Source organism: Anastrepha ludens, chromosome 6 (assembly GCF_028408465.1).
Source record: "Anastrepha ludens isolate Willacy chromosome 6, idAnaLude1.1, whole genome shotgun sequence".
Classification (NCBI taxonomy): Eukaryota; Metazoa; Arthropoda; class Insecta; order Diptera; family Tephritidae; genus Anastrepha; species Anastrepha ludens.
The window spans coordinates 833,156-845,427 of NC_071502.1; the positions used below are offsets into that span (position 1 = coordinate 833,156).

Below are 12,272 nucleotides of genomic sequence, written 5' to 3' on the forward strand. Positions count from 1 at the left end.
TGGTTTTTAGTCTCTTATATTCTTTATTGGTTTATTTTATTAATAAAATACTTATGATTTGATTTAAATGGTACCATTGCTATAAACATTGGGTTGATTTCAAGATTGAATGCATTGAAACTGTGGTGAATGTCTCTTTAGCTTTGAAAATGTTATTGCTGGTTCATCCGTTAATATTTTCCCTTTACAAGCGACAAGTTTTGTCTATCACTCTCGTATGCATATAATATTTTCAATGAATAGTAGACGTTTAGTTTTTATTCTTATAAGATTTGCATTAAATATTATAAAATTATGACCATCATCTTAGTTATCATTATTATCGGTAGTAAAAAGTAGCAAAATTCACAAATACATATTTTTTTATGTTAATGGTGGCCGTTTATTGTTTTTGTGTTTTGTTTTTCTTTACTTAACATATTTCAAAAAGAAAAAATGGAAAAATTCAACAAAATCTACACTAATACACTCAAATACAATTTGATGTTTTTTTGCAAGTGGTCGCATTGCAGTTTGCACTCTCGTATTTGTGCATGTGTGCGTATATGCATGCAGATTGATATAATGACTTTGTTGTAGTTCCAATTTTTTTTACTATAAATATCGCTCCCTTTTCAGATGTTTATGTTGATTCTTATTCGCCAAGGGCCCTCAAATGTTTTTATGAATGCATTCTGAGTAATTAGATTTTTTTTCAATATTTTTTTACTTTTACATACATGTTTATAATATAATTTTTTTCTTTAAATAAAATACGAATGAAATAAGATTATTATTTAATAATCAATCTATCATGATCAAGAAGTAATCAATCAATCAAATCCATATTTGAAATGATGCCTGTTATAAAACGAGGAAATAAAAAATTGGGAGTGTGTTTTGCTTTGTTTTTTTTTTTGCATTTAGCGTGTATTGTATAGATTTGCTCTTTTAGAGCAAAAGGCATTTGGTCTTCTTCCTCTTCTTGACTTGTAATGCTGCTCTAGTAGCTGTCTCGAAGACATCTCGTACACCCTCTTTAGATTTGGCCGAACATTCCAAATAGGCGAAGGCATTAATTTTCTCAGCCATTGCGCGACCCTCTTGAGGCTTAACTGGTTCCTGTTTCATTTTTGCCAGATCCTGTAAAACCCTTCATTAGTTTGTCTTGATAAAACAATTGGACCGTTTATAACTTACTCGAATTGTGTTGGGATCATTTCGCAAATCCTTTTTATTACCTACCAAAATGATAGGAACGTTTGGACAAAAATGTTTCACCTAGAATTGAATAAACATAAGTGAATGCTCTATTTAGAGATTTACACGTAAGAACCTCAGGAGTCCATTTTTCAGGAATATTCTCTAATGAATCGGGCGAATCCACCGAAAAACACATAAGAATAACATCCGTATCCGGGTAACTGAGTGGTCTAAGTCTGTCATAATCTTCTTGACCTGCCGTATCCCATAAGGCTAGCTCCACCTAAAGCAGATAATAAAAAGCGAATAAATAAACAGATGAACGACCGAAGTAAAATAAAATCAAATATTGTAACATAAAGTCGCTTAGTGCGTTTATTGAAAACAAGTCAAACTCATATTTTCTTAAGAAGCCCTGGACTGAGCCAAGAACTGCAAATAAGTTATATTATAACTAAAACATATAATAAAAACATGGCCAGTTGTCTCACAACATAATAACGTATTTAGATGTGATCAGCATAAAGCTTGCAACTCCAGCAGGTTTTCTCAAAGGGGAGTGGGAAATTTTTAAGAGATGGCATCAATAAACTTAGCAACTTTGAGAGAAAATTAAAAATACAACTAAGAAATGATCAAACCAAAACGACTATAATCTAGTGATATATTCTTGGTGTGCAGAGGTTAATCTTTTTAATGGTAATCAGATCACCAGGGAAGGGCATTTCTTCTTTTGACTTAAGTCGTCAATAGCCCTGAGCACACAGAGAAGTTAAATGCAAAATGGATTTTGAAATTTTTTAAGGGCTAAAAATGCTGTATATTATTAAAAAAGGGTATTTGGGTAATTGGGTAATTGAGTACTGGGAGCAGTACTAAAAGTCTTAAATACTAATTTTTTCTAATTTCGAACACTGGTGAGTAATAAAATGTGTTATTTTTTATATTAAACTGTCACATAACTTCCACAATTAACTCCCCCATACCCAGTAACTTTGGAAACAGGATTTTATTATAAATAATATATTTTATAATTAAATATACTAGGAATATTTCGTCGACTACGAAGTAGAAACTACCGAGTGCGTATTGCTTAGCTAGAGTTGATTGAAGAAGGGTTATCTTTTTAAAGACAAAATTTTCTCGCAAAATGGAGATGGCGTAACCCGAGTTGGATGCGATAACAATGGTAATTAATTACTAAACAAATCCTTGCCTTCCCGCTACCAAAAAATACCCCAAATATATATATCGCCCATATTTAAAAATAAAGATAAAATAAATAAATAGTACATGTTTTGCATAATAATTATGGTTTAAATAGAGCAAATTCTGAAATGTACAAAAAATTACTTAAAAACTGCAAGTATGCAATTTCATAACAAGACTATCTACTTTTATTTTTTATTTATTTTTTGTTATCCCCTAATAATTAGTTTGGCCTTAATAAAATCCTAATGATTTAACCAGCGCAAGCCCTTTTTGAATATTAAATATAACTTCACCTTCTGACATTTATTATAATTCTCTTAAACTTACTTGTTTGCTATCGACTTCGATGTCTGCAACATAGTTTTCAAAAACAGTTGGAACGTACACCTCGGGAAACTGATCTTTACTGAAAACAATCAGAAGACATGTCTTACCACAGGCACCATCGCCTACAATCACCAATTTCTTCCGAATCGTCGTCATTGGTTCTGTAAAGAGTGACATCACAAAATTGTTTACTTTGTTACAAGTATTATACACAGGTATATTTATGTAAACATGTATTGGTTCGCAACAGTTGGGGGAAAAAAGTTCAACAATTTTTATGGATTGAAACAAAGCAAATGCATTCTTCAAACGATAAATATTGGGTAGCACAATTTTGTGGCGCATTACTTGATGTTGCTCCAATGCTATTTTTTTTTTTTTTGGTATGGAATATTTTTTACAAATTAAAGAGTGCTATTTTGCTATCCAGCGAGCTTTAATAAGCAATGAAATTAACCACCTTAGGTCAAGCAAACAATATTTTTGGCTAATTTTAATATCTTCAGAGTTCCATCCCTATAGACTACGTTTCAGCTCCGCCCGAACATTTCACGGTTACCCTCCCCCGACTTCCGTCATAGAATTTATCCATTTATTTGACAGTCTAACCATTCGACGCCGCAAACTGCGCTGCTAGCACCATTCGCAAAACGGAAGCGCTGCGGACGTCATCGCAATCACCAGCATATCGAACATCACAATTATTATCTTCATTATCACCATAGTACAGCAGTCAGTCATCACCCATTCGTAGTCTCATGTGTGGAATTTTTTCACTGAGTATAGCCGACCCCCCCACCGGAATATTTGTTCAAACTTTTTTCCTCTCCATTGTCGAAGCCAACGCTGCTGCTACTGCTACTACTGTTTGATATTCACACTTTTCACTTACAGAATTTGATGATTTTAACTGCCGCACAATCGTCAAAATCGACCCTTGGACAATAAAAATATATTTAGTGGCACCACTTAATTGCCTTCCAACCAATACCCTTTCTTTTTTTTGTGCAAATCTTCCGCAGATTTTTATATTTTTCCACTGTTTTTTTGACCAAATTATCTTTTCTCGCAAATCGCCAGAAAATGACGAAGAACAACGCCTTTAAAACGCAAGTGACGATTTCAGCCGATGTTCATTCAGTAATGCCAAACTCGATAACAAATTACCCATGCAGATCGTAAAATTTTTAACGGGGTCAGTTCAAAATAACCTCATTTTAAACACAAAGTAAATAGCATTCCAATCAATATTAGAATCTCTTCGTTCACATAAATAGTTTCAATAACGTTTTAATATGGGCAGATTACATCTTCAGAAGTAAATCTGAATTTTTGTAATACGGAAAGTACTTCAAACTCGAAGGGAAAACTAGGGAGTTGGCGACATTGAATAGCACGAAGTGCGTCAATTTCAATAAAAGGAGATAAAACTGTTGTAGATGAGTTTATTGTACGGAATGAGCAATGAGAAAGAACGAGAAAAATAGAACATGCGACAAAGAAAATGGCGCTGAAGTGAAAAACAAGGTTGATTTCTTCTGAAACATGTTCAGTTAATAATGCGTTATTTATAATAACGCCGTGGCACTTCATAATTTAGCGTTTTCGTTGGGTATAGAAAAACAAGATGTATGTAAAATTATTAAATAGCGAAGCAAGGTGAAGACTTTATTATCATTAATTTTGCATGCAATAGTCATTTAAGGGTCAGTTTATCAGTACTATTCCCCTCATAGCTGTCAAAAATGTATCCAAAGTACTTTTCTATGAATTGAGCTTCTGTTTTCTCTACTGCTGCTAGCTGTTAACTTGACTATAAGAACCTGAACCAGTAGGTTTTAGGCGCCTAATGGTGCTCACACTCACCAACGTAAACGTACGTTACGTGTCAGCTGACAGGAATAAACTAATGAGAGCCCCATGTAAATGAAAAATCAGCACTGTTCCGTAGCATCGTAGATCGTGTACGTGGCTAAATGAAAGATGGAATGTCCGTACAAACGTGCCCGCTGATTGGTTTCTCACCACATAGAGTTGCCAAACAGTATATTTCGAAATCATTTACAAAATAAACTTAGAAATCTTTAAATTCTTATTAAAATAACTTAAAAACAATGTTGAGTAATGTTAATCATAGATAAATGAACTATTTGCATTTGATTGTTTTTGACTTTGGAATATTATACAATGAAAAATTGTCACTGATAACCCGGATGTGTGTATGGCAAAACATCAATGCCAACATTGTGTCGCATACGCCAACAGATGTATTGTGTAAATATGTAACCAAAGGTGTTGCTCAATTTTGCGTATCCTACGGGCAACAGAAAGGGACCACGATAACATCGGTGAGTGCTAGCACCAAAAGTGTCGGCCTTACGCTACTTGAGAGCGGCGAGAGTATCGGAACTGCCATATTTTCGACTTTATAATTCTGGGAAATTAATCTAGGCAAAATTTATGTTTGAAAAATTTATTTGAGGAAGCTTTATAAGAAGTGAATCATTAAACAACGATGTAGATAATATATTCCCATTCTTGCTGTGAAGCAGACGTAATGAAAGAAAAAAAAAACAAAACATTAACATGTTGAGTAATCGTTTCAATGTTTTAAGTAATGTTAAATTAAGTTAAGTCAAACCTAACTGGGCTTTAAGGTTGTCTGACAAGTTTGAATTTGTTTACATCGCTTTCAAATCTTAAATGTTTGTTGTTGTTATTTAGCCGTTCCAAATGTCATTATTGACAGCATAACAATGCCACTAAATACACATAAAAAGTCGAAAAATCGAATTGCGAGAAGAATGGTGCACTTAAATTAAATTTCGTTGTTTCTATTTTAAGTCCAAAGTTGGCACGCAAAATTAAGTTTTAATAAATCTAAAGTGATTAAAAAAACAACCGAACAAATCCCAGGATGATGATTGAAAACTAACTTATATCTGTTTTGTTTGGTCATCGCCAGTGTCTGGAACTTCAGAATTAGAAACACAGGTATACATATGAAAAAAAAAAAACAAATTAAGCGAGAGGTGGCAAAAAATCTTAACAAATGTAATATTTGCTCTGGTTCTTTGAATCTGGTATACTTACGTATGTATGTACATATATGGCAACGATATTTCTGAATCTCAGTTTAGGACACCTTATCATTTTTTAATACTCCTCACCCGTCGCTGGGTATACTTAATAAAATATATTCGTTGACTTAATTAGAATTAGTATTTTGAAAGTTGTAACTTGTTGTTTTATAAACTTCCTCCCATAAATATGATAAAACATTACTATTTCTTTTCATTACGAATCAGGAAAAATACGTTTAAGAGTGGATTTTGCAAGGCATTTCCCTTGGCACAGAATTACTATTATAATTTTTCTTAATTTAATAATGTTGTCAATATGTACTTTTACAAGACCCGCCTCTTCTTTCCTTTTTATAGGCAACATACAAAACTGACAACATCATAATTATTGATAAAGATGAAAGCAATGTTTATTTTTTAAGGCTATCTGTATACTCAGAAAAATAAATTTAACGAGCTATGCCAGAAAAACGGAATACACCGCATGAATTGCGTGTCTACAAAATTGTGATACTAGGTGATGGAGGCGTTGGAAAGTCGGGTAAATCATTGCCTCTTCTCAGTTACAACAAAATTATAAGTAATTGTTACTCTGAAAATTTTAGCTGTCACTTTGCAATTCGTAAGTCATAGTTTTACGGATTACCATGACCCAACTATCGGTGAGCAATAATAGCCTTCACTAGAAAATATATATATTCGAATAAAGGAATCAATTTATTGTAGAAGACTCCTATCAGCAACAAGCAGTTATTGATGGTGAAGCAGCACTGCTGGACATACTCGATACTGCTGGCCAGGTTGAGTTCACAGCTATGCGTGACCAATATATGCGTTGTGGCGAAGGTTTCATAATATGTTATTCAGTAACAGACAGACACAGTTTTCAAGAGGCGTCAGAGTATCGCAAACTAATTCAACGCGTAAGACTATCTGAGGACATACCATTAGTGTTAATAGCAAACAAGATTGATTTGGTGTTAGCAAGAAAAGTAAAAATAAACTTTATTAAATTGAAAAATCGGATGCTAACAAATATATGTGTACATATTTTGGCAAGGTAACAACTGAGGAAGGAAAAAATTTGGCTAATCAGTTTGGCTGTCCTTTTTTCGAGACGTCTGCTTGTGAGAGGCTTTGCATTGATGAACCTTTCTACACACTTGTACGAGAAATACGTCGAAAAGAGGTTTAACGGAACACCAAACATTTGAAATTTCACATTTATATGCTCTTTTATTTCGGCAGGCACAAGGTAGCGGTACAAGCTCGGAAAAGTTACATTCCCGCCGCAGAAGTCGTTGGTGGCGGATACGTTCGATTTTTGCTTTGGTTTTTCGACGCCGCAGAAATCTCAATTAAGTGCACGGAAATACATTGATATGTCATGCCAATAGTAGTAATTCATGGGCAACTATAAAGATACACACTATAAATTGGAAAAGCATGGGCAGACTTGTGAAGGTTGTATTTCGACCCACTCTTATCTTATTAATATTTATTTAAACCAAATACATTAAAAATGCCAGTCTCTCCTACACCGGCCTCAAAATTGTGTAGGCTTATAAGTTCTTTATGCTGACTTCATATATATGATTGGCCAAATTATTTCACTATCTGGTTTGCAGCACATGCTGCACATACATATACGTTATATGCACCATTTGTTTGAAATGACCAAGCTACAGCAATTAGTAGTTTATTGATTCTTATGGAATTATGGACATAGTTACTCTAACTGTGTAAAGTCGAACGACCGAGGATTGAAACACATGTTACATGTTTTTGAATGAAATTGAATATATCGAATCAAATGGATACTTTATTTTAAAATGTGAGTTCTAAACACATTGAGATTCATCGATACCAAATATGCATGTCATATAAAAACATCTTTGTACGTATGTGAAACTAAAAAAATATATGTATATCTGTTAATAAACCAAGTAATTAGCTCTTTAGTCGTGTCCTGTAAATACATATGAATATAAATATGTATGTATGAAAATTAAATTTATTAGAAATGGAAGAACATGAAACGTGGTGACGAATAAACAGATATTATACAGGTAAAAGAAATAGAGAACCCAAAGTCTTCAGTAAACTGTTTTTTTAAGTATACTAAATCTCTAAATGAGGTGTTGATAAAACGTATACACAATTCTTCCAAATGAATTGATTCAACCTTCAAAGTTAAATTGCTAAATTTAATCAAAAAAAAAAAAAATATATATATATATAAAGTTACATAAAACTTGTTAATTTTGTGCAAAATAACTAGCTGTGTTATACTCACAGGACATATTTGAGTGAGTGATACATTTTCTAATGCGCCAACTAATGCGATCTCAATCTAACACACATATAAGCCATATTACTATTATTGTTGGGAAATGTTTCGAATACTTCCAAACATCACGCTATCAATCTCCTAAATTTCTACTAAACAAACTGATGTAATTGTTACAGATTTGTTATCTACTCTATAATGCAAAACATACTCAATTAAGCAAATAGTTTAATTTCAATTAAAAACTGTTATTCTATGGATGTCAGATTTTAGTGTGTTACTGAATTCACTTTTGTTTAAATTTAATCTACTTAAGTATGTAATTATTTATGTAATTTATTTGTTGTTTTATTGTAATTGTTATTGAATAACTATGTAAATATATGTATGCACATATTATAAATTACGTACATTATAACACTTAGGTATGGTGTTCCAATAAAAATTGTTACTAAAAAAAATTGCAAGAGTACAGCAGAATTTTAGATGGGCAGATGCCAAGTAAGCAAAACGTAGCAACTGTAAGTTCCTTTATTATTGAAAGATTTCATTTGATCATTTTCAAATATAATATACCAACTAAAGAAATACTGTATTTATTAATTTCCTGAACCTTTTTGTATAAATTTATTTATTTATAATTAAATATTATGCGTAACTCGTTATATACATGTGTAAATCGAATGAAACTGGCTTTCGAATAAACCGCATATTAATCCATTGTGAGATAATTGAGAAGTGTTAATCATAAAATATATATGTATAGAGTTTTTTCTCAAGTCAAATACAAGTACGTTATAGTAATATTATAGAACTTCGAAAATTACGTAACAGAGACGAGAGCAGTGAAGTGTGGATAAAACATTTTAATACATCTCAACACTTTAAAACTTCAACCTTCGTTCTAATAAAGGAATTTCCATTAAGAACAATATATTTTGAATTTGAAACATTTGAAATTTCACATTTATATGCTCTTTTATTTCGGCAGGCACAAGGTAGCGGTACAAGCTCGGAAAAGTTACATTCCCGCCGCAGAAGTCGTTGGTGGCGGATACGTTCGATTTTTGCTTTGGTTTTTCGACGCCGCAGAAATCTCAATTAAGTGCACGGAAATACATTGATATGTCATGCCAATAGTAGTAATTCATGGGCAACTATAAAGATACACACTATAAATTGGAAAAGCATGGACAGACTTGTGAAGGTTGTATTTCGACCCACTCTTATCTTATTAATATTTATTTAAACCAAATACATTAAAAATGCCAGTCTCTCCTACACCGGCCTCAAAATTGTGTAGGCTTATAAGTTCTTTATGCTGACTTCATATATATGATTGGCCAAATTATTTCACTATCTGGTTTGCAGCACATGCTGCACATACATATACGTTATATGCACCATTTGTTTGAAATGACCAAGCTACAGCAATTAGTAGTTTATTGATTCTTATGGAATTATGGACATAGTTACTCTAACTGTGTAAAGTCGAACGACCGAGGATTGAAACACATGTTACATGTTTTTGAATGAAATTGAATATATCGAATCAAATGGATACTTTATTTTAAAATGTGAGTTCTAAACACATTGAGATTCATCGATACCAAATATGCATGTCATATAAAAACATCTTTGTACGTATGTGAAACTAAAAAAATATATGTATATCTGTTAATAAACCAAGTAATTAGCTCTTTAGTCGTGTCCTGTAAATACATATGAATATAAATATGTATGTATGAAAATTAAATTTATTAGAAATGGAAGAACATGAAACGTGGTGACGAATAAACAGATATTATACAGGTAAAAGAAATAGAGAACCCAAAGTCTTCAGTAAACTGTTTTTTTAAGTATACTAAATCTCTAAATGAGGTGTTGATAAAACGTATACACAATTCTTCCAAATGAATTGATTCAACCTTCAAAGTTAAATTGCTAAATTTAATCAAAAAAAAAAAAATATATATATATATATAAAGTTACATAAAACTTGTTAATTTTGTGCAAAATAACTAGCTGTGTTATACTCACAGGACATATTTGAGTGAGTGATACATTTTCTAATGCGCCAACTAATGCGATCTCAATCTAACACACATATAAGCCATATTACTATTATTGTTGGGAAATGTTTCGAATACTTCCAAACATCACGCTATCAATCTCCTAAATTTCTACTAAACAAACTGATGTAATTGTTACAGATTTGTTATCTACTCTATAATGCAAAACATACTCAATTAAGCAAATAGTTTAATTTCAATTAAAAACTGTTATTCTATGGATGTCAGATTTTAGTGTGTTACTGAATTCACTTTTGTTTAAATTTAATCTACTTAAGTATGTAATTATTTATGTAATTTATTTGTTGTTTTATTGTAATTGTTATTGAATAACTATGTAAATATATGTATGCACATATTATAAATTACGTACATTATAACACTTAGGTATGGTGTTCCAATAAAAATTGTTACTAAAAAAAATTGCAAGAGTACAGCAGAATTTTAGATGGGCAGATGCCAAGTAAGCAAAACGTAGCAACTGTAAGTTCCTTTATTATTGAAAGATTTCATTTGATCATTTTCAAATATAATATACCAACTAAAGAAATACTGTATTTATTAATTTCCTGAACCTTTTTGTATAAATTTATTTATTTATAATTAAATATTATGCGTAACTCGTTATATACATGTGTAAATCGAATGAAACTGGCTTTCGAATAAACCGCATATTAATCCATTGTGAGATAATTGAGAAGTGTTAATCATAAAATATATATGTATAGAGTTTTTTCTCAAGTCAAATACAAGTACGTTATAGTAATATTATAGAACTTCGAAAATTACGTAACAGAGACGAGAGCAGTGAAGTGTGGATAAAACATTTTAATACATCTCAACACTTTAAAACTTCAACCTTCGTTCTAATAAAGGAATTTCCATTAAGAACAATATATTTTGGGTTTTGAATAATACGCCAGGCATTTAATAATAGAAAAACGAGCATTGATGTTTGAAAACAGTTTCATGGTTTTTTCAGGTATTCTCCGTGATAGTCAATAGACTTTTGCATTCGTTTGAACTAATTTTTGAAGCGTGGTGGGATTCGACGTAAACTCACCTTTCCTATCATCAGGTGATCTGCAAAATTTTTTTGATACTCGTCACACTAATGTTGTTGTAGCAGCATAAACATTCCACATACTTACATACGGGGAATGCTGCTGGAGTGACAGTCCTTGGCCGGATATAAATCCGGGTCGTTTCGGTAACGTAGAACCAACTGTCGCGGAAACGCTCGTCACACTATTGTCCAAGGATGCCTAAATCTCACGGCGTCGATATTTTATAGGCACAACTGATTATGGACCATCACAAGAAAATACATTGTACCGTTTTTTACGGATTTACACTTATTCTCACATATTCTTTTCTTTTAATAAATCAGTATGTTACCCATTCTTCAATGGTATATAAAAGGGTAAATAATAATTTTATCGAATTGAATTTCTAATTCAAACACTTGTCCCTTAGTAATATTATGAAATGAAACACTTTTACCAAAAAATAGAATCGCTATTCTAGTTAAAAGAAACGTACTGCATAATACCCTCCCCGGAGGAAGCACCTTTAAATATCTCCTCCCGTTCCACAGAAATTCCTTCCCATAATAAAATCAGAGTCAATTGTACTTATACACCTCCTAATCAAACTTCTACTTCAACTGACATCTGTAATTCCTTTCCCCTAACCCTACTTGTTTCTTATTTGCAGGTGACTTTAGCGCCTGGAGACATTCCTTAGCTAATCCTAGAGAGCGAATAATTGAAGATGCTATATCTAGATTCAACTGCGTTGTTCCTAACGTTCTTTTCAAATACTGAACTTTCCTTATGTTCTGCATCCCGATTGGCATCGTATGGCCTACATGCTAGCGATCACTTTCCTAGCCAAATTAAAATCTCCTATCCTTAATCTTCTCCTTAAGCCCAGAATATTCTTCGAAACAGACTTAGCTGCCTGCACCAAATTTCAAAATTGCTGTCTCCTCTACTTTTAAACCTTCCCCTTTTCATTCAATATCAACTAGAATGCAAAAAAATAATCGATCCACAGCCAACCAATCTACTTATGTATATGCCTTAATTATTTTCTCGGCAGTAA

General features: G+C 32.3%; 2 protein-coding genes across 3 annotated transcripts; one reads left to right on the forward strand and one right to left on the reverse strand.

The window, feature by feature from the left end:
- Positions 1-3,861, reverse strand: LOC128866403 (ras-like GTP-binding protein Rho1). Its single transcript, XM_054107103.1, has 5 exons — positions 3,614-3,861; positions 2,722-2,882; positions 1,316-1,465; positions 1,180-1,260; positions 1-1,122 (listed from the first exon to the last, which is right to left on the reverse strand). Exons 2-5 carry the CDS (start codon positions 2,875-2,877, stop codon positions 931-933), a joined length of 579 nt encoding a protein of 192 aa, XP_053963078.1. The 5' UTR covers positions 2,878-2,882; positions 3,614-3,861; the 3' UTR covers positions 1-930.
- Positions 3,862-5,456: 1,595 nt separating this feature from the next.
- Positions 5,457-11,062, forward strand: LOC128866459 (GTP-binding protein Rit2). Of its 2 annotated transcripts, none has more exons than XM_054107223.1 (6): positions 5,457-5,715; positions 6,162-6,345; positions 6,410-6,466; positions 6,531-6,796; positions 6,865-6,993; positions 7,053-11,062. In XM_054107223.1, the coding sequence occupies exons 2-6, from the start codon at positions 6,264-6,266 to the stop codon at positions 7,164-7,166; spliced, it is 648 nt and encodes a 215-aa protein (XP_053963198.1). In that variant the 5' UTR covers positions 5,457-5,715; positions 6,162-6,263; the 3' UTR covers positions 7,167-11,062. The 2 variants fall into 2 exon arrangements, with proteins under 2 accessions (XP_053963198.1, XP_053963199.1); XM_054107224.1 differs by having other exon boundaries at positions 6,227-6,345.
- The last annotated feature ends 1,210 nt before the right edge of the window (positions 11,063-12,272 follow it).